The following is a 27,476-nucleotide window of genomic DNA, read 5'->3' on the forward strand; positions in this document are numbered from 1 at the left end:
TGCCCCACTATTAAGTACAAATTTAGTGGCGTGAGTCCCCACTTCAATGTCCAGCGGAGGATACTTTTTTAGTTGATCCGGGTCTGCCACCATGCAGACGTATTCGTTGGTGTATTTTGTCTCTCGAGAACTCGACCTCGATTCCCTGGACACTGACCTTCTGGTCCAATGAGAGCTGTGAGACTCTCTGCTGGAATGTGACGAGCCAGAGGACGACACTGCCCTGTCTTGCACGGCCTTTGCGTGGTGTCGCCTTTTATCCGTCCGAGATCTAGTTTACTCACTCTTCCTCTCCGTGTTGTACACTCCACACATGACTTCAAAATGGTTCATGCGCCCACATTTCCGACACTGTTGTCCCATCGCTGGACACGTGTCTGTATGTGGGAAATCGTACCCGCATCAATAGCATTTCCTTGGATGTTCTGGCTTCCTGGTATAGCTCGATCTCTTTCCTCTCCTTCTCGAGTCGTGGCATTGATAACTCCGACGTGTGTGTCTAGACGCTGGACGAGACTTTCTCTGATGGTCACCAGACCTTCTCTGAGGGCCAGAGCTTTGAGTCAGGTACGCCTGCTCCTTTTTCTCGCCCCGTCCTGTCTCCATGACCTTTGCATGCTCTTCTGCCTGGTCATGCACTCTCCTCATCTCCTCCATCTCGTGGAGGTTATGACTCTTTCTCAGCGGTCGCCTGCGAAGGGTCTCTGAATGACAACCATCGATGACTTTCAATCGGAAGGCATCGTCAGTTGAAAAGGAGTCAAAATTGCAATACTGTGATAGTCGACGCAGTCGTGAGATGAAGGTGCTCATCATTTCTTCTTTATCTTGGCGGGTCTGATGAAACACATACCTCTCGTAGTCCACATTTCTTTTGTGTACAAACTTTCTGTTGAGTGCATCACGTACTTTATCATAGGTCCCTTTATCATCTGTCGGTAGTTCTTTGATCACTTTCCCAATTTCTTTGCCAACAAGATTGCGGAGTGCAATTAGTTTGTCGTCTCCTGCGACTTTCGACCCTTCTAGGTAGTCTTCAAAGTCTTCCAGCCACTCCTGCCACCGAGGGCCCATGCTTCCACCTGCCCCAAGAGTCAACGGTTCAGGGGGGCGTAAGTGTGAGATGATGGGCGCAACAGGGGCAGCCACGGCCGCGGCTGCACCACCTCCGTTTCTGGCGGGTGAAGTTGACATGGCTGGAGTGACGTGGTAACAACACACACGTGTTCTTTAAGGGTGTTCACCCCCCTTTTTTTTCACTTGCACTCGCCAATGCTTATCTGGCAATTATTGCTTGTCTTTGCACTCACCAGTGCTTGTTTTGTAGTTATCAGTGTTTATTTGAATTTTGAGATGCTTGTCCAGCTTCAAATATGAGCTGCCTGACTTCAAAATGGCCGCTCATGTACTTCACAGTGGATGTCCTGCACAGCTGCCTGACTCTAAGATGGCCGCCACACATCACCCACGAGGCTTGACTTCTCATGCATCCTGCAGTTCACTCGGTCTCATGGGGCACTCACCAAGAGTCTGTTGCTCACACACCAGGTATTTGCAGCTCAGCTTTGACTTCCAGGCCACTTTCACCTTCCAGGTAGGCCAGGAGCGAGCTCCGTTCACGTTCATCTGCCCCTTGCCGTTCCTCACGCATCGGGGTGAGACCACTATGTCGGTCTTTTCTTCCGGCGCGTCTGCGAGGGTCACTGGCTATGTCTGGCGCTCCCTCAGGACACTTCAGGAGGGCTGAGGTGGGCTCTCAGTACCTTCTCCGGGGCCCCATCTACAGGGCGCACTCGCGACTACTTTTGGCACGAATCAGCGCATCGGTTGCTCGAAAGGCACGTTGCACTCACGCTGTTTCACAGAGGGCAGCAGCTCATGTACCGCTGGCCTAGAGTTGTAGGCGGCGGCTTCCTCGGGGCACACGTGTCCTGCAGAGGACCTTTCCTTACTTCGATGTGCCCAGGGACAGGACGCTTCTTCTTGGGTTCTGGGGATGATTACTTTTCCATCCCACCCTCGTCGCCAGTTGTCATGTCGTGACATGAAATGATGACAGACAAATGATTATCTTTTGAGGAGCTTTATTCTATACCTCCTTCTACGTGCCTGTCCCTACTCTATCTGCCCTTTCCTGTTCTTACTCCGCCTCTTCCCCCAGCACCGATACTCCTCCCATCCCAACTACTAGACTGCACAACATTACACGGCCCTATGCTCATCCACTGGTTCCTTAAGGGCAAGAGCATATTATTGATTAAGATCTGAGCAGTGCTGAATTTTAGTATTCATAAGTGAAGAATTCAAGTCAGTCACAAACTACTATCCTTACATTTGATCTCCTGCGAGAAATTTGGAGGAAGGAACATGCAAATAAAAGGCCCGGGTTAGCAGAGATAAAGAAGAGTGCTAATGCCCAAAAATGTAGTTCAGCAAAAAATAAGGGAATGAGGGGAAACGTCTGAGGGAATAGCATGCCATAGGTGTTGGATCTAACAAATAACAACAAAATAAAATACTAAAAAATCAACACCTCACAAACACATCTCTAGAAATTTTAATACTAAACATACACATTTCCATTTGAATTCAAACTATATTTTGTACAATGATGTTGTTGACAAACGCATACAAGATATACTTATCTTCTATATTATGTACCAAAGTAGTTTTGCTGTGACAATAGTTGTTCCACGATGCTGCAGGAAAACAACATTTAGTACATTCCTTTGCAGGCTGGCAGAAGGAACCTTTTACTGTCTAATGCATGTTATGTTTTTTGAAGTGCAGGTGGAAATATCTTTCCTTCATTCTTGCACCTAATATCCAGAGTCTGCACAGTTGATCAAAGTCTTAGTTCAAATATATGGACGCTTTACCAAACTGTCAGCGTTGGCAGCCGTGACAGATGTCAAAGACCTGAAAAAGCCCTATTTTGACGAGAGCTTCTGGAACAATGAATAGTTTTGCACACTTCCTGAGCCCAAAATAAATCATGAGTCACAGAACTGAAATAGATCTATCACATTTCTTAACAGATTTGAGTCTGTTAATTCACATTCAATTTGGGTTTCTTGTAGATTGCATGTGCCAAGCCTAATCCCCAAATATAAAGTTACCGTTTTTAATAATGGCATATGGATTGTAGCCAACAGCTTTCAGAATGCAGGTGTGTGTGTGCTGGTTATACTTTATAGCTTGTATGCGTGAACCTATTCTGCATAACTCCAATAAAACAGGATTGGCTTCACTATGCTTATACTGTCTGCTTTCAACGGGTCTGCTGATACTAGTTTTTTAAGGCATCAGTGACAGCTTAGCTTAATGAGCTGCACAGTAACACCAGTTAACACATTGAGAGCACGGGAGACTAGAAAGAAGAGAGAGCAAACTACTTTGACCGATCATTAGAATTCCACTGCTCTCCAGGAAAAGTTATTGGGTGTGGAAACTGATCTTATTTTGAACTGGAATATTATTAAAGCGTGACATAGCAATCACTTGGAATTCAGGGTATTCCGAATTCCAGGAAGGGACATATTTTAATCAAACAGATGGCTCTTTTTCAAAACCTAAGACTTTATTTTCTTTAAAAAATCCTTTTCTGTTTTATAATTTGTACAACATATTTTTGATCAACTCTCTGATCCTCCTCCATTCACCTTCCTCACTTGTTAGATGTGTTTTGGTATAAAGCCCTTTGCAGACTCCATTGCAGCCTACTTCTGAACAGGGTGCTTGATACCGTACACACATGGAGAGTGTTTCAGCTATTTTGCTTCAGCTTCTTTTACACTTTGTGAAGTAAGCTATTGTGTAGGAAAGGTGCCCAGTGACATCACTAGTCGCCTGTAATAAATTATTGCTAAAGAACAGGTAGGCCATATTTCTATGTTCATTCCTGTGAGCACAATCAAGGAAGTCAAATGGAGTCTTGCTTGAAGTGCTCATGAACTGTTCTTTTTATTTCTTTCTGATCCGTCTAACCAATACGTGATTCGGCAGGATTTCTCGCCTAGACTTCTCAGGGCTAGAAAAACATATACAATATATATATATTATAAATACATGTTAACACAATTTACAAAGAACCAATGGTATCACCAGAACCCCAAATTGATTATGCCTTCAAACCACCTCGTCAAAACTCAACAAGACGCGCAAACTGAATTTGAATGGGTATAGGGTAGTACGTGTGATATGCAAAAATATCAAGTGTTGCCCGGGGTTGTGGCCAAATTTCCCAACTGAGCCCCCCACCACTAATACACTAGTGACAGTACTCTTTGGCACAGGGGAGGAGACTCATCTCTCACATATACCGAGCGCTCCGTAATGACGTACCACTGGAGCCGCTGGGGTTACAGCACAACAGGGATATAAATATAATACTTTCTGAGCCTCTGACTGACGCCGAATGGAGAAAGGTCCACGAAGAGGTCCCTAAAGTAAGCGCTAATACACGATTCAAACTACTTCACTACAATATTATACACCAGGTATATCTGACCCCACTCACCCTACATAAGATCTACCTGCACCGTGCAGACACTTGCCCCAGATGCACCACTCGGGAAGCGTACTTCTATAACATGATCTATGGACACCCCAAACTCGAGCCGTATTGGGAGGGAGTGGTGACATGCTTAGGGGAGGCAACGTACTGGAACATACCTCGGGAGGCCAAGCAGGTACTATTGGGCTTGCTGCCTAAGCCAAAGAACAAGACACTATGGGGCTGATTCCGATCTCGCTCGGAAGGGCACTGAACGTGATCCTGCTGGAAAAAGGATGAGCCATACGTGTATTTTCCGCCCGACTCATACAGCTGTACGAGTGAGCAAGTGCGATGCGAGCAACGCGAAATTCACTGACCGAGTCATTTCCGGGTCCGAACCGCTCCGTACGTCTCGTCTGTAAGTAAACCGTGGCATGCAATGGATGCGATTTACGACCGAGCCAGTACGATGCACTCCTTGCAAAGCGGGTGCAAGCCGAAGTGTCCGGCTCGCAAAACGTTCAGGAAGTTGCCTTTGGGGGTCCGCGTCGGACCCCCTGTCACCAGCAGCCCTACGACTCACACAAGGGTCTCCCCAACACAGGCATGTACGGTGCAGATGGCACCAATGTGTACCCACTGTAGGGGGCACCCTTGTGCGAGACGTACCCATTCAGTCAATGGGAGCCCATGTACGCGTCGTTCGACCGGCTCTCATTGACTCCTTTGGGAGTCCGACCGAACCGAGTCTGGAAGCATACGGCCGCATCGTACTTGCTCGGTCAGACTGCAGGACTCCGGCTCGGTCGGAAAACATTCCAGGTCCGGCTCGTCAGAGTGCTTTCCGACCCAGATCGGAATTGGCCCCTAAGTAGGAAATTTGACAAATTAGGGCTGGTATTAGCTAAAAGGCGGATAGTTATCATGTGCATGCAACATCAGTCCCCAAAACACAGACTGGCTCCGAGACATGAAGGAATGGGCTATGGCTGAGATGGTAAGGATGAAACTTGTGAGAAAAGATGAGAAGGCCGACAAAGATAGAAAGGCACAGCTGATTATGTTGACGGATCTCCGGGGGCGGGGGGCAAGAGCAAATTACACAACAAGATGAGTAGAGGGAACTCTCCAGAGGGAAGGAAACACGCCAGCCCAGAATACGAAGAGGGATGATATTATAGTAGAGGGAACAACACATATTGTAGGTGATCATACAATCAAGAAACCATTATTAGCAGGAACAGGCGGGGAAGGGGGGGAGTTGATGTTATTGTTACTATGTTTATAGTTATACGAAATATTGGCAATAAATCTAGGATGCCCGACAATGTACAGAGGGTCTGTATAGGATATGGAGGGCATCCAAAATGATCCAATGAAGCCTGTATTGTTAATGACATAGATGTAACCAGATTATGTATTGTATATTGAGTTAACTTGCATTAATGTATTCTGTAAACTAGACTAAATGCCTATAAAAAAATGTAAATAAAAGAGTAATAAGAACATTGGAATTTTGGGAGCTCCATTGAACACAATACAGTGCTTGGGCTTCGTATGGCCATTAGAAGCCTGGAGCATCAACCTTCCAATGTTTAACAAAGGCCTCATGGAGCCCGAGGGGATTTCAACCCCCTCGGGCTCAGTGAGGCTCTTGATTTACAAATTAGAACATTCTGCCCTCTAGGGGCAGAATGTTTTAATAGCTGTAGAGTTCTCTCTAATGTCCTCTACTGGCTATTAAGGGCTTGCACCCTTGTTAAAGGACTAAACCAAACGCAGGAGCGGGCCTTTAATGGCTGGTAGAGCTCCCTATTGCAGGCTCTAAGGTTACATTGTAACACTGGAATGTTGAACCCTCCATTGAAGACAATGGAATGCTCTGGGCTTCTAGTGCCTGGTAGAAGCCCGGAGCATCAACAATCTAATGTTTGTTCACAGCTGCTGCTGTGAACAAAGGCCTCACAGAGCCTGAGGGGGGTTACGGAGCAGAAGGGATTTCAACCCCTTCAAGCTCCCTGAGGCCTGTGTGTTACAAATTTGGACATTCTTCCCTCTAGGGGAGGAATGTTCTGATAGCCTTAGAGCCTTTTGCAGCGGGCTGTACCAGGCATTAAATGCCCATTCTCTGAACACTGGAGCGGGCCTTTAATGGCCGGTAGAGCCCGCTACAGCGGGCTCTAAGATCTATATTAGAACTTTGATCAGTGTGGAGTGCTCCTTTGAAGACAATGGAGTGGCTCTGGGCTTATAATGGCTGATATAAGCCTTCTGCTCCAACATTCCAATGTTTGTCTCTCTGTTTCTCCCTTTTTAATGTAAAACATTCTACCCTTAAGGGGTGGAATGTTCTAATAGCCTCATTACCCTTCTGCCTCAGGTTATAAGTGTTATTAAAGGCCCTCACTCTCGTTATAAGCCTTTGCCTGTGGATCAGGTCTATAACTCGACTTCAGGGCCTTTAACAACTGGTATAGCCCTAGGCAGCGGGCTAAAAGTCTATAATGTGTATCCTAATTATATTTAATTCAAGGTCATTTCCATTATTGACCCACAGTAATACGTCAAGTGCACACTTATCATATGTGAATGGTCCAAAAAAAAAGCACTATTTAGCTGTGCATTAATCAAAAAAGACAATTAACACACTTGGAGTAGGTTACTCATTTTCCATAGAGCATTAGACATGCCAACTACTGATGAAACTAGTCAAACACCCTACCTTTGTATCAAAAGGTCTGCAAGATTTACATTTGTCACTACAGTAATCACACAATCTATGTACTCTAAATGCTGTGGGGTAATAAGAACCACTTCATGCAAGTCTCAGGGGCCAATTCACAAGGGGCGTCCACACTCGTGGCGGAGGCCCCCCAATCGTGGCATGGAGGGCCCACACTCATGGCGTGGGCTTCCAATGGGAAGTACAGTACGGAGGTCCCACCATGACTGAGGGACCTCTGCCACGAGTCAAGAGGCCCTGTGTGATTCCGGCCGTCAATATGTGTTCCTTGATTGTGCTCACAGGAATGAACAATGACTTTTGTGGCTTTGCCTGCATTTGCAGGGTGCTTGGATGGTTGCCCTTCCTTCAAGTTGGAGCGAATTGAGGACATTTCGAACTTATTAAATAACAGTTGTTGCTTGGTATTGTCATGCCAACATTAACCTTCCTTGACAACCTAAAACCCTATGAAATATTTCTATGACAGGCCAAGTCAGTTCATACATGTAAAAATTAAATGAAATAGAAAGCATTCTAGCGAGTTTACAAAAACTTTGGCTGTCTTTCTTTTTTTTCTATAGGAGATAATACAGGATGGGCCAATATATTTGAATCAGTACATGGAAAGCCCCTGCAGCTCGATGATCCACAGGAATGCGGTAGGTGATCACTGAACTAAAATTAAAATGATTTTATTATCTACAAAACCAGTATCAGTTTTATTTTTAAGATTGAAATAATATGCAGCTTGTTGGTCTATACGGACATAATGCCTTTGTTATATTTAGCCTGTCTCTTTTCTGCCTGTGGGATTTCATAATCTTAATAACCTATCTTTTAGAATGTACTGTGTATTTTTATATGGATGTGTACACTCAAGCTAATTTTATTTATTCTATTTTTTATCTTGTTGATTTCCCTAAAGGAAGGAGATGTGTTATATTTAGCCTGTCTCTTTTCTGCCTGTGGGATTTCATTGTCACTCACATGATATCACCACTGGAACGTTGGGTGACATCATGGAGTGTTGGGGGCTTAGCCTGGTGACAACTGGCAGTTGGAACCAGGCAGGCTGAGTGACAAGCAGGTCACTCCTGGTGGGTCTTCTCTATATCTTATTATTAACATCTTGAAGACTTGACTATCTTGAATAAAGTAACCTACATGATACCAGGCTCCAGCATCTATTTACAACAGCCTTCCTAATAACATCATTAACATCCTTGACCTAGGGCAAGGGCTTGCATCGACTCAGGGTAAGAGAGAGGTTGGCGTCAACATCCACATGCCCAAATTGCCAGATCCCACAAAATGGATACTGAGGTCAATCTCCTCTAGGCAATGGCACACAGGAACAGAAGGATCCAAGATGATCTTGAAGAAGTCCATCAAGAGTGCGCATTGATCCTAGAAAAATGTAATCAGGTGATCTACCCCTTTAGTACATCAAGGGAAGAAGGAAGGTATCCCACTGCTGCCCCTACCTCTGATACAGGCGGGAGTAATGTAGTAATCAGTCTTTCATGGAAGGTGTCTTAAGTGTCCTCAGGTTCAGCACCACTGTTGTGATCTACTTCAAACCATGTATATATATCACCAGTTATTTATTTCCATATAAGAATAGAATGCTATGGTGCTATTGATGGGGTTCCAGGCTCTAGTAGTTACTTGCTGGCTGGAGGAGGGACCATCATGCATAGAGAGGCATATCTTCAGTTAAAGATTACTTGAACATACTGAATTTGGAAATGTACTCATTGTAGCATAATTTTGGTAAAGATTTGCCAGTACAGCAGAGGTAAAGATTTCCTAACATTTCTCTCTATGCATTGATGTTAACGGACTGATGCATGAGCACCAAGGTGCCGACGACGGTCGGTGATCAGTTAAGTGTGGGGGACAAAGGCGCTTTACTTATGAGGCATTTGTGGGGCTTAATTTTTTAAAATATAGGTAATTCCTTTTTAACTGTGCCTCACACCTGTGAACCGCTCGAACCTGCTCTACGAAGGCCGAACTCACCTGCTGTGTTAATCTTCAAGTGCTAGCAGTAGAGCGCTCGGCCTCAACAATGAGGAGCCATCTTTGAGCTAGAGCAGAGGAGCACGAGTAGTGAGTGGAACGCACAGCCTCAACGACGAGGGGCCATGTAGAGACGACTCATGGTAGGCGCCAACAGCATTGTTTCTGTTTGGGTACTCCATTCCCCCAGACACTCGTTAACTGCTTGAAGGCAGTACAGGCAGCAGAAAACAATGTGATCAGCATCGACATTATTAACGACATTTAAGCATGCCACTTTCGAGGGTTACAGGAAAAGCACTTGAGCAACATGTATCAGCTTGCCATGCCCAGCCAACTGCATTAAAGAAATTACATCTGCTCACAGGTCTAGATTGCTGGTACCTTTCCATAACAACTCCTGCAAAATATACAAGTGTTAAAAACATAAAACAGAGATACTTCAATCACACACCTACCCCTTTTCTTAGCTCAGCCAGGAATGGCACCCGCAGAGTGGGTCAAGTGGGTGTATAGGTTTGATAATTATTTAAAGGCACTGGATGGGGAGTAATTCAGGTTCACCCGTAAAAACGCAATTCTTCTAAGTACATTTGGGAAGGTTGGACATCATATTTTTAAATACTTAGGCTATGCGTTGAACAACGAAGGGCAACCTATAGAGCATGTGTACTTTCAAGCCAGGGAAAGATTGCAGATGAGATTCGCCAATGGCCGCAAACATGGTGATGAGAAGGTACAAATTCTACATGCAGCCACAAAGAGTAGGTGAGTCTGTAGATGACTTCATAACAAGGTTACGTTAACTTTCAGTCATATGTAAATTTGGAACAATGAAAAATTAAATGATAAGAGTTCAACTCATAGTACAATGCAGGAGCAGAAAAATGCAGGAACAGTTATGGGTCGCTAAGTACCCATCTTTGAAAGGCACAATTGAGATTGCAACAATTGCAAAAATACTGCATGAAGAAAATGGAACGGGCAGACATCAAAGGGGGAATTGGAGTGTAAGCATTGGAGAGGGTGGACGAGGAGGAAGCAATAACCTCTAAGTGGGGTGCCAAAGAAGGAAAAGGTGTCCTCAGCAATAAAAATGTGCAAAAGATGTGGATACAAAGGGCACTTTGCTAGGATGTGTAGGGACAATGACAAACGAAAGGTGGCAGTGTCAATGGAAGAAAATCTTTCTGTAGACAATGGTGCAAGACCCAATAGAGTTTTGTGTGTAGGGGAAATCAGTTGTCTGAGTTGGGAGAAAGAACAGGCCCAAAGCAGAATGTACCACAGAGGGAAGAAAAGTGTAGTGAATTGGTAGATTCTGACTCATTCTACACAATTATACCCAAGAGTATATTCCTTTCCAAATGGCCTCATGAGAGTTTGCTACCAAAGGACATTAGTCAGGGAGGATATTAGGGTGAGCAGATGGACATCATTTAATACATGTACATAGATACTGATATCTGGAACTGGCATATCAAAGGTAAAGGGTAAGTATCAGAGTCCGAACCATATATTTTAGGATGGTTTCATTAATACGATCTTCACATAAGAATCGGCCCACCTGCGCCGATTCAGGTGATGTAGTGGAAGACTCAACTTTGAGGGATATTTCAGAGGGAAGAAAGGATGTATTCAGAGAAGAGATGGGGCAATTGAAAGGGTATGTGCACAAGATAAAACTTAAACAAGGAGCCATGCCATTACAACATAACGTTAGGACGGTACTGATCATGATGAGAGAGTAAGTCAAAAAAAGTTGGATGAAATGTTAAAGAATGGAGTTATTGAACCTATTGAACATCTGCTTGAATCTCTGCGGAAGTAATTACGGAGAAAGCAGATGGGAAAATTGTGTTTTTGTGTGGACCTTAGGTGTCTCTATCAGAATATTTGCTTGTGGCAATATAATTGGCACCCATACCGCAAGATAAAGACCAGTTGCTGTCTTGAATTGATCAAATATTATTCAAAATGTGTCCAAAACTTTGCTAGCAAAACGAAATGTTTGAAAGTGCTGATGAGAAAGGGAGTTGATATCTTGTGGGGAATGGACCGACAAAATTGTTTCCAAAATATCAAAGAAGAGATCTGTAATGCAGGTATTCTTATTTCTTTCAACACTACGAGAAAACAATTATCACAGTAGATGCCAGTGTCAAAAACATGGCGAATTAGAGAAACCAGTTGCAACTGAATGTCATTACTTTGTGATTGAGAGAAAAACGTTGGCAGAAGCATGGGGAGCATAGTATTTTAGGACATATGTGTAATCAAAATATATTTTTCCCAGGAGCAATAGAGAAGGGTTCTGCAAGGCTTGCCAGACTGGCCTCATGCTTGCAGGGCTATAATTATACCATTGATTACATACCCAGGTGTAGGAATGTCAAAGCCGATTGTTTGTCACAGATTCCGTTGGATTGGAAGAGTGTGGATGAAGAAGGTGTGGGAAGAAGTGTAAAGGAAGGAGCAGTGGCAAGTGTGGAGGATGTCATTCGGTGAATTCATGGAGCTGTTAGGGATTGGAGTGGTCTTGTGCCATGAACAACGATGATGTGTGGATGGTGGTGCAAGAATTGATCAAGAAAGGTGGAGAAGGGAAAGGGCCTTGATCAATGGACTAAGGCCTTTTAGTAAAGTATTGGACGAGCTATCCCTGGTTGCTGATAAGGTCGTTATGCGAGGTGACAAGATTTTACCACCCAAAGATGTTCAGAAGAGGTTGTTTAAGATAGCTCATGAGGAGCATTTGGGCAAACAGTTATAAAGAAAAGGTTGAGGAGGGAGTTTTGTTGGCGGAGGATGGACAGTGATGTGATGTCATGGGTGGAACGTTATGTTGAGTGCATGGAATGTGAGAAAAGGCTGAAAGTTGGTTCTCAAGCAGATTTAGGCTGCATTAATGATCCAAGTCAGGTATGGCATAATGTTTGTCCTGATTTTATTGGTCCCATGTCAGGTGTCAAATGTGAAAGAAGTTTTGCCATTGTTATGGCGGACGTCCATTCGAGACAGGTAATTGAAAGGTTTCTTCCAGAAATATCTACCAAAACCATGATCAGTGTGTTGCGTGAGGTCTTCCAGGAGGAGAATTTTCCTGTTGTCCTAACTACTGACAATGGTACCCAATTGACGTCCGATATATGAGAGAGTTTTTTAGAGCTTGTGGAATTAGACATTCATGTACAGCATTGTTTTATCCCCAGGCCAATGGTATGGTAGATAGGGCAAACCATATGGTTAAGGGTGCTTTGGAGTTGGTGTTATCTAATAGGTTGGATGTACAGGAAGTGGTCTCAGACTAGATCAATCCCTTTTTTGTGTGATGAGAGGGAGTAAACCTGCTACCAAACTTACTCCACCATGGATTAGAGATTTGATAGAAGTAAAGCGTTTGTCAACGAGTTGTGAGAACAAGGAGAGGTTTCATCCTGGTGTCTGGGTCAAGGTGCGTTTGGGACATATCAAGAAGGAAGTTAAGCAAGTTTCCTGGACAATTCCAAGTTAAAGAAGTTATCAGTTTCAATTTCTGTCAATAGAGAGAGATGGAACCTCTGTAGAGTAGCAAAGTATGTCACTTCTAAAGTATGGAAGGAAAGCAAGCGGGCAAAGGAGGTGAAAATGCTAACGATGAGTGCAGTGGGTACATGTTGATGCAGGATCACCAGGTAGTGAGTGGCACAGGATCATATGACAGTTTTCACACTTCTGGGCCAAGCAGTGACAGTTTGGATGGAGGCAGACTGTATAGCGATATCGACGGTATGGTAAGGACACCCAGATTCCAAAGACTTCCACGTTATCTGCAATAGTATGTATGATGAATTTGGCTTTAGCAATCTACTATTTACATTTATATTTTTTAAAGAATAGAATGCCCACTTTACTTTTATCTATTTAGTTGTTTATATTTATATTGTTATTTAATGAAATGTGTGAGTAGCATATGGTGTGAAAGAAAGAAGATATATTGCATTCTACTTTAAGCCATTTATGTATATCACCAGGCATTTATAGCTATGTAAAATTAGAATGCTCATGATGTTATGGTTCTGTTTTTATGGTGCTATTGGTGGGGCTTCCAGGCTCTGGCAGTTACTCGCTGGCTGAAGGATGGAGCACCACACATAGAGAGCCATAAAGATTACTTGAATATACTGAGTCTGGAAGTCTACTCATTACAGTAACCACCTGAAAAGTTAACTAGAGATCCATATTGTTTCCAAACTTTTAAGCTCGTTGTCAGTTGCCTTTTTTAGAAAACCCTCAACAATTGCCAACTGATGAGGCTAAGGTGACTTTTATGTTATTCTACTTTACAAAATACACTTTAGTCTGGGTGACTCCCGTATTTTGAAACCAAAGCACTTTGTTATCGAGTTTTGGAACATTCATGCAACAGTTTATTGTTGTTTTTGGTAAAAAACAAAAAACAAACGTAACTCCACTTATGCTGCCTCACTTAGCCTTAAACAAGGTAAGGACATTATGTTATCCTATATTAGACATTTAAAGTAAATAATTGCTGAGATAGCCTCGACTGATGAGCCTGCAGCTGCGGGCTTCAGCCAAGGCCTCTGTGAGGGTTTAAAGGATGTTTTTTCTTTAATGGTCAATAGACCAGCAGCCAGTACTTTACTTATTGGTCTCACTTTACGAATTGATGCCCAACATTTTCAGAGAATGCATGAAAGACATTGCAATGCAATTGAGAAACATTCATAGAATATTATCTATGTAAGAAAAGAATTAGAGAATAAAGGAAGGCCTTCACCTTGAATGGCATTTTTTTAGAGAATGCCCACGCCTAATATGAAACTCGAGGTCCTGACTATAACGGGGTAATTCTGAGTCGAAATCTTAATATATTCTGAAGTATGCCTCCACCAGTAAAGAATTTGGCAGAAAGAACTTTCGACTCCAGCTGCAGATTCTTTTTAACTAAAGACCGCTTTTCACATTGGCTGTCATTGATTTTGGTGGTTCAGAGAACTTTATGTACCAGGTATTCCATGAAAGAAATTGCCCTCCAAAAACAGAGTAAGGAAACTCTGGAATCTATTTTGAGGAGGGATGGGAAAACCTTGATTATGGAGTAAGTATGCTGGAAAAATACTTACTTAGAACTGGTTTTTAACAAATGCCATTTTCAGTCCATTCAATTTGTCCACAATGGAACTCCAGCTATTGACATTGTACTGAGTTTATGTTGACTTTAAAAACATTGCCCTTCTAATGATTGGCAAGAACAGATCATCACTTTTTCATCATAAGATTGCTATCACAGTCCTTTTCCTAGCAATTGATCAGAGTCAGTACTTCCTTTAACCTGCTGACCAGCACAAAAAGAGAAGGAACAACCACAGATACTAGAAGCTTTTGAGGATTTACACAATGCATTTAGTAATAGAGAAGTGGATCGCCTATGCATATGGGATCCTGTTTTCAATGTTTATTCTTGGAGAATTCCAGAGGGAAGCTTTCAATGTTTACCCAACTTTTGAAAATCAATGGTTATCAGTGCTTCTATATTTTAGCAGCAAAAAGGTTTGACGAAGACAGTGTTTTACCAGTGTTTACAAAACATTTTTGCCTTTATTGCCGTAACTTTCACAGCGATTCTTTATCTATGCCGCCTCTCTACACCTTGTCTCTGTCCTTAAGAAGTTTCTATTTATGATAAAACATGTAAATAAATAGAACAAGGCCCAGTGATTTCAAACTTTACACACTTTTAAGCATTATAGCTAAAGCAGGGAACTCTCCCCTTGCCTGGTCACTGGTGCCCTCCAGTGCTAATCTTAGGTGGTGTTTGGTTTCAACTGTAACCTGAGACGTTTTAAGGCATGGACAAAGTGGTCGCTGGCCCAGGGCCCCAGATTTTCAAGGGGCCCCCTTATGGAGCCAGCTATGTTCTGTAGAGAGCATTACCCTGGTGACCTTGGGTAATTCTTAAACAAATTGTTTCAAATACCGTTTTACTTTAACTTATTTTTAATGTGGGTGATGTGAGAGAGTGTATAAGGGACATTTGGAAGAGAAATGCTATGTTTAAGTTTTGTGCAACATACATAAAAAGGTTATTTTGCTCATTAGAACCGGCAAAAATCGAAGCCAGCGAGGCAGGCTTTTTTACAATCACGGCAGATAGGAGCTATGTCATCAAAGGCTATTTAATTTATAGACCACCGGGCCCTAGCGCCCAGTTTGCATCTAGCCTCAGGGAACAAGTAATACAACCAGTACTCTGGTACTCCAAAGTGCTGGTGTTGGGAGACATGAATCTGCACTTTGACGATATGGACAATTCCGTAGCGCAAGAGCTCTGCCAAGAACTGGCCGCGTTACAGTTGATGCTGCAATCCTCCCGCCCAACCCACCAACAGGGCCACTTATTGGATTCAATATTTGCTAACTGGGGGTGTCTAATGATTGAAAGCCCTATCGCAGTGCCATGAACAGACCACTATCTGGTCCAGTTTAGCACTGCGATACCTAACACCCCGCCTATGAAGAAGGCAGGGGCTGGGAGACTGCAGAGGAAATGGGCAAGGTTCTCTGCAGCGAACTTCAATTACGCCCTTCAGATGGGAGGGCCACCAGGAGGCAATGATATTAAAACTGCATGTAGTGTGCTAGATGAACGGATTACTGAGGCACTTGATTTATTAGCCCCATGGTCCGAGAGTGTACCAAGGAGAGAGTCAAAATCCGCTCCATGGTTCAATGAAGAACTCAGGTGAGCTAAGACTTCGGGTAAACGCTTGGAGCGGATATGGAGGAAAGACTTTTCCAAACATAGGAAGACCGATTATAAAACTAGCCTTAAAATCTATCATTCACTCATAAGGAGGACTCGAGCTGCTTATTACAACACTAGGATAGAGCTGGCTGAAAACTTGTCCAGAGAGCTGTTCGTAATTTTTAAGGACATATCGTCAGAATTCTTTGCAGAGAAGGTAGCAAAAATGTATACCACCTTCCCAGATGAGGCACGCAACGGAAATAGAGAGAGGGCAGGATTGCTCAATGTGGAGGAGGCACAATGCCTCTCCAGATTTGACCTGCCATCCTGCGGCGAGCTAAAAAACACGGCCTTAAGCATTAAGTCAGGGTCGCCTAGGGCCCCTACGAAACCCAAACCTCTGAGGGAGAGCATGGCAATACTGGTACACTATATTAGGCACCTCCTTAAACTCTCTTTTGAATCGGGGGCGGGCCCACATTGGTGGAAGGAAGCAGTTGCCATCCCCATTAAAAAAAAGCCAGGGGTGAATGAGAGCCAGTTGGAGAACTACCGACCGGTCTCGCTCCTGCCATATTTAGCTAAAATTGCAGAAAAAGTGGTCAACACCTAGCCGACCGCACACTGAAAACCACCATGGGAGCACACTGCTAGCCTCTCCTCCGGATCGCCAAAGAAGGACTACACCCCTGCCTGGCTCTCTCTGGAAAAGAGAATTCTGGGAGGGATGGAACCCGTGGCCTTACTCACAGCAACGAAACACCCCGCAATAGAACAAAACTCAATACTAAGGAACACAAGGCGAGCCCTACTAAGAATAGATAAACTACTAGACACCAGCATCAGGCAGACGCAACTAGAATCCCTCTGGCACAACCCTAAAATAAAATACAGGAACAACACACTAGACATGCCCACTTGGTACAGACACGGCATAACCACGGTAAGCCAGCTACAGCATAAGGGAACCCAAGCCACCTTCGACACACTCAAGGAACAACACAAGTTTGAAAGCGCAGAGCTTTATAACTTCCTAAAGATAAGAGTAGCAATCACCAAAGCAAACATAACTGTTCACACACCCTCAATATTGCAATATGCCACAAGCCTAAACATTACAGGACACCAAGTTGCACACATGTACAAAGCCCTGTGCCCCACTACCTCTAAACTTAACAAAAGAATCACAGCCCATTGGGGAACAGTGGCAGGGAGGGAACTAGCTGACAAGGAGAACGCAGACCTCTGGTCATCCACATCAAGAAGGAAGGTGACAACAACACTAGATCAGACAAAATTCTGGCTGTTACACAAGGCCTACTGGACCCCAGCCAGACTAGCGGCCATGGGTATTAGAGAAAACGACTCCTGCTGGAACTGCAACAATCAGAAAGGGGACCTGGCACACCTCCTTTTCCACTGCATCAAGGTCAGGAAATTTTGGGACTCGGTTAACACACTGGTAAACGAAGTCACAGGGGCCACCCTAGCACTTGACTTCCACCATCTAGCACTGGGATACACCGACCCTTCCATAAGATCCGATACGGACAGAGACCTGATTGACCTCCTGCTCACAGCCGCGGTCAAGACGGTCTTAACAAACTGGAAAGACACAGCGAAAACCACCTTCAAAGCCTGGTTTAACTGGGTCATCTTCCTGCGGGGGGCTGACAACATGACATCCAACAATGTACCAAGCGCAGGGAAGAAAAGTGAAATGTGGCTCTCGCTGGACAACTACCTGTCCTCACACAAGCCACCCTGAACGCCAGACAGACAACAGGGAAACAAGCCCCAAGCAAGATGAGACACCACTGAATAGACTACTATGATCGCCTACTCTGATAACTAGCCGGGCCTCTCTACTCTCTACTCTCTACTCTCACTACTCTCTTTCTCTATACCTCTCTCTCTACGCCACCGGGGGAACGGAAGACAATTGGACAATTCAGCAAGGAGGAAGGGGGTATGCCAAAAGGAACTGAAGAAGAAGTGAGAATAAAGTGCACAAACGGCCGCAAATCACTACCTAACGTCCCCCCCCCCGGGGGCCCCCTCTCCCTTGTCTCAGTTATCTCCCATGTATATCCTGTATATCCTCTGTACCATGTAAATATAATTTTCAATAAAACTCTACTGAAATAAAAAAAAAGAGTATCGAAAAAAGTTTGTGTGTAATTCACCAAAGTTGGTGCAAGTAAGTACTTGAATTTCCAGCATCTCTAGACACGAGACATGGCTCGTGTTTCGGGATAGTATCTCTCATCAGTAGAGAAAAGTTCAGGGGTGGATGAGAAGGCCGCCAAACAACTGTCACAGGCCTCGATGCCTCTTAGGCGCGCAGGTGCATCTCCAAAAGCTCGTCAGCTTGGGGGCTCACGGGAGCCCTTTAACAGGAAAACCACAATGGGAGCACACTGCTAGCCTCTCCTCCGGATCGCCCCTCTGCATTATGGTATATGCAGTGCGTCCAACTTGAAGAGTATCGAAAAAAGTTTGTGTGTGATTCACCAAAGTTGGTGCAAGTAAGTATTTGAATTTCCAGCATCTCTAGACACGAGACAAGTACTTACTTGCACCAACTTTGGTGAATCACACACAAACTTTTTTCGACATTCTTCTAGTTGGACGTACTGCATATACCATAATGCAGAGGGGCGATCCGGAGGAGAGGCTAGCAGTGTGCACCTATCGTGTTTTCCTAGCCGACCGCACACATTAATAAGCACAACCTATTACACCCCACACAATCGGGTTTCCGAGCAATGTACTCTACTGAGTCAGCCCTGCTTGTGTCAACCAAAACAATTCGCAGACACGTAGACGAATGCCAGACGGTGGCTCTGGTACTGTTGGCCTCAGCGCCGCATTCAATACCGTTGCCCACCCACTGCTTCTACATTGCCTCAAAAAAGGAGGGCTGGATGGACTTATTAGCCCCATGGTCCGAGAGTGTACCAAGGAGAGAATGGTTCAATGAAGAACGCAGGTGAGCTTAGCCTTCGTGTAAACGCTTGGAGCGGATATGGAGGAAAGACTTTTCCAAGCCTTTGGAAGACCGAATATAAAACTAGCCTTACAATCTATCATTCACTCATAAGGAGGACTCGAGCTGCTTATTACCACACTAGGATAGAGCTGGCTGAAAACTTGTCCAGAGAGCTGTTCGTAATTTTTAAGGACATATCGTCACTTGCTGGAACTACGGCTCCAAAAAGCAGCTTAGTGGATTGAGGTCCTTCTTACAGGATCAAAGCTTCCTAGTATCTCAGAGTCCGTATTATTCGAAAAGCATTATGCTGGCTCAAGGGGTCCCCCAGGGCTCCATACTCAGCCCCACCCTTTTTAATCTATATATGGCCTCTCTGGCAGACATTATTGCGAAATACAGCATTTTTGTCCTGTCACGCAATTAGTGGTGTCACTATCTCAATCCCATGAAGAGGCAGCCACCAATTTCTCCACCTGTCTACAGGAACTGGCGGTCTGAATGTCAAGTAACTGCTTAAAGTTAAACGGCAGCAAGAACGAGGTTCTAATCGTGGGGAAGGCGCCTTCTATATGGTCCTCGGCGTGCTCGGTGCAGACTTTTGGCCCCTCTCCCTCCCCAAATGAGCAGGGTAAGAACTTGGGGATGTGGCTAGATTTGAAGCTCTCCTTTGATCACCACACCAGGATTGTGGCCGGGAAATGTTTCAGAATAATGAAAGGCCTTCGGAAGATCCTAGATGTGCTCCCTGTAGCTGCCAGGAAAACTCTAGTCCATGCGCTGGTAACTTCCCGCAATCTGGGAGGCTAGCTACAGCGCGGGAACATACTAGTTAGTATAACCAGGTGCTTTAGAAACTCATTTATTATTATTTTTATTAGCATTATTATTATTTTAGCTCAAAACAGGACCTCTCATATTTGAAATTGGAGGGCGTCACAGAGATTATTTGCAGTTATATTAGTGAGCTGCTGCTGTTAAATATTGAAAACACAAGTCACTATCGATAAATATTAGATGTAAACACATTTAAAATTTGGATGAGTGTGCTTTTGCGCTGTCAGTGACCTGGCCAAAGAGGTCATGAAAAATCTGAAATTGAGGGGGGCGGAGCTAGCTCGCAACCACAATGGCTGCTTGAGCCGAGAGCTCCCACCATCCGCTACAACATCCACCAATAATCTTACAGCTGCATCACATTTACACCCCTAAAAACAGCCTGGGGAACCCCTGAAGTTCGGGACTACTGTGCGCAGAAGGAGCAAGCCGCCTACCTACTCCCTGGGCAACACTGCGGCCGGCTGCTGTCTCTGGCCGGGCCTTGCTCTGGAGGACTTGGCTGCGCTGGGCCTGGTGCCGCCCGAAGACCTTCTCTCCTCTCTCCGGCCGCTGAGGTGACGCCGGACCACGGTGGGTGGCATTGTGGTGACCGCTGTCGAGAGGGCACTCTTTTCTGCGGACTGGTCTCCTGGGTGCCCCTGCCTGTCTCCAGGGGGCTCCCGTTGGTCGGTTTTGAGGCCGCCTGCCCTTGATAGCCGCTGGAGCGACCTTGCGGGACCTCGAGGGGCAGCGCCTGGGGGAAGGAGAAATCCGTGCACGTCGGCGGTCCCCCGCCCCCCCCCCGAAACTCCGGAGGTAGGGCCGTCGTACGGCCGGAGGCCCACAGGACGATCCGGCTGAGCCCTGCCGGGGTGCCCTAGTGAAGGAACTGCACACGCTACTCGGGACCTGAGAGCTCTCCCGGGGGTCTGCTGGGCGCCTGCGCTGATTCTCGAGCACAGCCGATTGCTGCTGCCGCTGGAGGCGGGTGACGATGGGGCCGTCCCCATGTGATGCAGGTATGAGCCGAACTCAGGATCCGGGCATGCTGGAATAGGAGCTGCGGCCCAGAGTTGTACTGGTGAGTGAGCTCCGGGGGAGCGTGGAGGCTGCCTGGGAGGTCTACAGACTTGTGCCCCATTCTGAACCGATTCCCAGCTGGGTCTTCCTAGCTGCTGGAGAGATTGAACACGATGGAGCCCGGCATAAAGCATTGTGCGCTGCCCTGGGCCTTTGTTGCTGGATTCCTCTGCAACCGGCCTGTACGTGGAGGCGGCACAAACTATGGGACTGTTCTGCGACCCCCCCTTCCTTCCCACACAGATGCCTGTCAGATAAGGAGAGGTCGGGCGGCTTGACTGGTCAGGACATGGCTAATACAGTTAACCGCTGAGGCCTAAGGTGCCGCCAGACACTGGAACACTGCTGGAACCACAGCGCCCTGCTTTATAACCGGATCTGGCGCCGGCTACACAGTGAAGTGCTTCCCATGGTCGCAAGTACTGGGCAGTGAGGCTTGAGGGGAACAGAGTCTTACTGAGGGGTCCAGAGACACTATCCTTTGGTGTACTAGATCTATACAGCGACACCTTCCCTGGTGGGACAACAACCGACGGTGCAGGTGCGCTCTTGAGACATGCGGGCCGGACTGTTGCATTCTTGAAGAGGAGCGAGGGGCAGCCCTCTGTCAGACTCCCCCCTCTGCACTGGGCCGTTCACTTCGCCACTACCCTGACACCCGAAAGGACCTAGACGCGACGATGAGATGGGGTGCGTAGATAGGACGCAACCCAAAACTATCGTTCGACCCTAAGCGGTCCAGGACCGGGAAACCCCCATTGAGGATGGAGCTGGTGGGCAGGAGCAGGTGGTCGACGACCAAGGTCAAGATATCCGCAGCTTGTTAATGACAATGGAGAAGAATCTCCTTGGGCACCAAGATGGATGCGCTCACTTACAGGATGGATCGAATGGCTGAAAGACTGGGCAAACATGCGGAAAGGCTGGACATGTCTGAGCGCAGGCTGACGGAGGCGAGGAAGCACAAACTGTCCTTGACACCGGGCACAAACAGTTGGGCAAGGTGCTTTAGATCCTTCAGGATAAAACATAGGAACTAGAGGCGCGCTCAAGACACTGTAACCTGGGCATCACGGGCCTGCCGGAATCCACTCCTACAGGGAACATGGAGCTCTTCATCAAGAAGCTTCTGAAATCGCTCCTGGGAAACGCCTCCTTCTTGGGAATGTTCGTGGTGGAGAGGGCACACAGCTCTCTGGCTCCAAAACCAAAGCCCAGCGCACCCCCTAGACCGATCATAGCTAAATTACAGGGACAGAGATGTTGCCCTTCGGCTTGCCCGTGAGAAACAACCGCTACGATTCGAGGGGGCGACAATCTCACTGTTCCCGGACTTTACAGCTAGAGTACAGGAAGCGAGACGCTTTTTTGTCCCCATGAAGAGACAACTCAGTGATCTTGGAGCTGATTACGCTATGCTGTATCCGTCAAAACTGAGGGTCAACCGACAGGGACGTTCGCTAATTTCACTGACCCTAAAGCCTTACAAAAGGCACTGAAAGATTGGATGAAGGAACAACGATCATCCCCGGAAAGGCAACTCCTAAGTGAGGCAACGGAAGGTGCCCTCGAAGAGCAAGACTGATCGCTACATGAGGTGTCTCGCTGCTGAGCATATTTAGTTATTGATGGGTGCAGAGGGGTTGTCTATATGGGGGGCTTGCTTGGGGTGTGAATCATTGAACATTTATGTACAATACCCCCCGGACCCCTAGTCTAGTACTGATCTGCCTTACCTACATTATGGGAGACGAGAGAGCTTCTCCCTCATTTAGGGGGGTTCACCCAGAGACACTTTGCACCGTATATGTTATATTGAACTACCTTGGGGGGCGGATGGTGAACACAATGGTTGGATTTGATATGTCTTCTGGGAGATAGGTTACTTCCGAGTCGGAATGGAGGGGGCTTTTTACAGTGTAGGTAGCCTGAAGCCTCATGTCGCAGGACGCCTTCCTGAGGTACGCTTATGTTCACTCTTTGCAGCTGAGAATATCCCTAATTGGCAGAGTGTGGAGAGTGGCCCTTGCTGGTCACAACCTTTCTTTTTCGCTTTGCAAGCTACATCCACCCCTGAGTGAATCACACCTGGGATGTTTCTTGATGTTTGGGATGGGGCGGGGGAAGGGAAGGTATCGCAGCCAAGTTGGGGTTGGGCAGGCGTGGGAGGGGATTAGGGGGAGGTGGATTTGTTGGTTCATGTTATGCTCATCTCTACTGACTATGGGCCCTATTCACAGAACTAACTTAAGACAAAATCCTAAACTTACTACCATTTTGGTATTCACAGAAGACACTTACTCATTTCGGTATTCACAGAAGTTAGGAGTCCTAACTTTAGGACTCCTAAATGCCTTCTGTGAATACCGAAAGTGCTAAAGTTAGGATTTTTCTCAGTTTTGGAGTAGTAAAGTTAGGACTCCTAACTTTAGGACTCCTAAATGCCTTCTGTGAATACCGAAACTCCAGCATTTTTATTCTTACAGCTACTGGATAATGAATATTGTATAGGCATTAAGACTGGCCTTTTAAAGAGCATTCTGAGGAAGCGGAACACTATAACTTGTTAGCTATTTTAAAGGGAAAAAGCATTAAGGGCTTTATCATGATGAAATTTTAGCTTTCTTTGTATGGAATATTTTTTTAAGTATTCTTATGAACTTGTTTTCTCAAATTGTTGCTTTTATGATTTTATTAATCTGCTAAAATCGAATAAAGCATTTTCTGATTCATATCATGTACTTTACTTTGTTTTTCCGATTGACCATGCATGTTTTGTGTTCATATGGGAATTCATGCTCTGACACCGTGGCACTTACACATAGCATTCTGTGCTGTGCATGATTGGGCCCTGAATTTATTGAACATGTGACTTGGTGAGTCAAAGTTTAATTTCAGTGACAGTTATGTATGCTTAGCTGTCTGCACACTGGATGTGGCTTTTGGATCTATGCCAAGTTGGATGAAATGTGAAGTCTTTTGTGGTAATATGGCTCCATGCATTTTGAGAAGGATGGCAGGGTTCATGCACTGTCTACCTACCTGTTCGGTGACACAGTGGGGGGAAATTTCTGCCACATGGCTATGAGTGGAAGGGGTGTACCTTCCTGCTGGGCTGTGGGACAAGGTTGCCTGGTGGAAGTTGTAGTGCTGGCTTCCCACCCACACACGCCCCTCCATGTTAAGATGGCTACCTACCTGTGAGGTGGAGCAGAGGAAGTGAATAGGTAACACATGGCTCTTGGATGGGGGAGTAATCCATCCTGCTCAGGGGTGAGACAAGAGAGAATAAGATGGCTACCTACCTGTAAATTTGAAGAGAGCAATGAAATGCCTGCCACATGGTTGTGGGTGTGGGGGGGAGCGCTCCATCTTGCTGAACTGTGGGACAAGGGGGCCTGGTGGGAGTTGTAGTGCTGGATTCCCACCCACAGATACCCCTCCCTGTTAAGAAGGCTACCTACCTGTAAGTTTGAGGAGTGCAATAAAATGGCTGCCACATGGTTGTGGTTGTAGGGGAGAGTGCACCATCTTGCTGAGCTGTGGGACAAGGGGGCCTGGTGGGAGTTGTAGTGCTGGCTTCCCATCCACAGACACCCCACTCCGTTAAGATGGCTACCTACCTGTAAGTTTGCAGAGTGCAATGAAATGGCTGCCACATGGCTGCGGGTGTGGGGGAAGTGTTCCATCTTGCTCAGCTGTGGTACAAGGGGGCCTGGTGGAAGTTGTAGTGCTGGCTTCCCACCCACAAACACTCCTCCCCCTAAGTTTGAGGAGTGCAATGAAATGGCTGCCACATGGTTGTGGGGAGTGCTCGATCTTGCTCAACTGTGGGACAAAGGGGCCTGGTGGGAGTTGTACTGCTTGGTGCCTGTACACATGCCCCCCTGGCAATTTTGCTAGCTACTTTTGGGGTGATTCAGAGGGAGTAAATGTTAGATCTGTGGGACATGTGTTGGGAAGAGTGGGTTGTACATAAGTGCATTTGGGCCTAGGAAGTGTAGCTTTGTAGTTGTAATAGGAGACATTTTTTGTAACTAACCAGCCTCCACCCTCGGCTATTCCTGTGAGACTCTCTGGGTGCAGTATGGCAAGCACCGTCTCCTCCCATTCAGTGAATTTTAGTGGTGAAATGGGAGGGCCACTGCCAGCCCTCTGAGCCAGCTCATAGTTCTTGTTGGCACGCTCTTTTACCCTGGTCCTAATGTCATGCCACCTCCTCCTGATCTCCTTCTGGGTGCATGGGGTGGTCCCTACTGCATTGACTATCCTTGCCCACATTAGATTGTTTGTGGCTACTGGTGTCTGTTGGAGCATGCTTCCAAACAAATGTGGTTCTACTCTGATTACCTCATCTACCATCACTGACAACAGTGTCAGTGAATTTGGGCATCTTCTTCAGTGACATTTATTTATATAACGTTTTGTACAGCGCGAACAAGACTCCGAAGTGTATCAGAGCACTTCACATTTGAGGGTGGAGGAACAAAGTAAGGGGACGTTGAAGAGAGAGTAGGGGAGTTTAACAACATGAACTATAAAAATTGTTCAAAGAGATTAATAAAACGTTACATAATAAGGTAAGGCAGAAAAACATAGATATTGCAATAGTAAGGAGAGAGAATAAACAAAATACATTTCGCAACCAGACAGGCAATGATCCAATCAAGGCAGGAACTTGTTCATTAGGATTTTTTTTACTTTAAGTTTGAACGCCGCCGTGTAGGCAATACTGCAAATTTCAGGTGGGAGAAAGTTCCAGATCTTAGGAACCGCGCCAGAGAAGGCTCAGAGTTTTGTTTTCTTTTTGCGAAAAGTCTGAGGTTTCAGTAGTAAAGCATTTGCACTTCTGGTGGGTCTGCCCCCTCCTGTTAAAGTGAAGGGCTTTGTGCTTCAAACAATCAATCTTTAAATGAATTCTTGCTTCGTAGGGTAACCACTTTAGAGATCTTAAGGCTGAGGAAATGTGCTCATTTTTTTTGTGTCAGTGGTCAGTCTGGCTGCGGCATTCAATGAGGCCCTGGGTGGGACCAAGGTATATTTGGGGTCGCCACAGAGCATCACACTCCCATTGTCTAGCCTTGGTAGGACAAGTGCTTGTACCACCTGCTTGAACTCCTCTGGGTGAGGAATGGGTTTAGGTTTCTAAGCGACCTTATTTTGTGATTCGCACCCTTGCACATCTTACTAATATTTTCCTTCATGTTCAAGTGTGAGTCTAGGGTAATTCCAAGGGATTTAGCTGAGTCGATGATAACCAGGGAGCAGTTAAAGGTCGAGAGGTGTTTCATCCAGAGGTCAGTCTTGAGGGTGTGCTTGGGAGGGGAGAGGAGAAGGAATTTTGTTTTGGTGCTGTTCAGTAGGAGATGGTTTTCAGTTAGCCAGTTTTGGATATTCGTCAAGGAGGAGTTGAGTGAGAGGAAGTCTTCAGAGGAATTGATTTTCAGATAAAGTTTTTGCATCCGCATACATATGAAAAATAATTTTCATGGTTGATAGAATGTTCGCTAGGTGTTCCAGGAAAATATTAAAAAGTATAGGAGAAAGGGCAGATCCCAGCTGGACACCCCTGGAAACTGCAGACGGATGGGATAGGGTATGGTTCATCTTAACTCTTTAGGACCTATTATGAAGGAAGGAGGAGAACCATTGTAATACCAAGCCAGAGAGGCCCATCCTATGTTCCAGAATAGCTAAGAGGTTGTCGTGATTAACCGAGGAGGATTAAGTGGGAGGATTCATTATGGTCTAACATGTTTAAAATGTCATCAATGATGTGAATGAGTGCCGATTCGGTACTGGGACCACTCCTTTTTTTAATTTCAAGTGAATTTTATTGAGAAGAAGTTTTATATACACGGTACAGTATACAGCAGTAGAGTATAGGTCTCCCGAGGGGAAAATGAGCAGCTTGAGAACATTATATGCCGGTTAGGTTACATACGGCCTTTTGTGAGAGCATGCATGCTACATTCGTATACTCGGTGTGTGGCGTTATCTGCGGCATGTGTCTGTACCCCCAGGTGACGGTGAAAGGAAAGTGGGGAAAAAGAGAAAGTGAGAAAGTGGGAGGAACACATTGTTATGTTATGTTAAGGCCGTACTTTTAGAGCGCACGGCTACCCCAGGAGGTGTCCCGGCGCTTTGGCAAAGAGACCTGAAATCCAAGAACACAACAACAAACACTCGCTACAGTCACGGTGATTACACGGAAAAGAGCATGGTCTTCAGCTCTTTCCTGAAAGCTAAGAGGCTGTTAGCTTTGCGGAGGGAGAGAGGGAGCTCATTCCAGAGGCACGCTGCCATATATTGGAAGGACCGTCCTCCCATCCGAACTCGTTTGACAATAGGCTCCTCCATTTTAGCCAAGTCTGCTGACCGCAGCGACCTCCGTGGCACATAGAAAGCAGTACGCTTTCTTATGTAGTTGGGACCTACATCATGAAGGGCTTTAAACGCCAGCGTAAGAATTTTAAACCTAATTCTTTTAGAAATAGGCAGCCAATGCAGCCTATTTAAAAGCAGAGAAGCACCGGCTCTTCTTGGGAGACCAAATATAGCTCGGGCCGCCGAGTTTTGCACAATTTGC

At 45.7% G+C, this 27,476-nt stretch overlaps 1 protein-coding gene across 1 annotated transcript in view; it reads left to right on the top strand.

Moving 5' to 3' along the window:
- The window catches only part of RXFP2 (relaxin family peptide receptor 2), a 1,449,053-nt gene that overhangs the window by 671,409 nt on the left and 750,168 nt on the right, over positions 1 to 27,476 (top strand). Inside the window, exon 3 of the mRNA XM_078657149.1 lies at positions 7,805 to 7,882. Within this exon, the coding sequence (XP_078513275.1) occupies positions 7,805 to 7,882 (78 nt within the window). The remainder of the gene's footprint in view (positions 1 to 7,804; positions 7,883 to 27,476) is intronic.

This window comes from Lissotriton helveticus, chromosome 8, assembly GCF_964261635.1.
Source record: "Lissotriton helveticus chromosome 8, aLisHel1.1, whole genome shotgun sequence".
Lineage (NCBI taxonomy): Eukaryota > Metazoa > Chordata > Amphibia > Caudata > Salamandridae > Lissotriton > Lissotriton helveticus.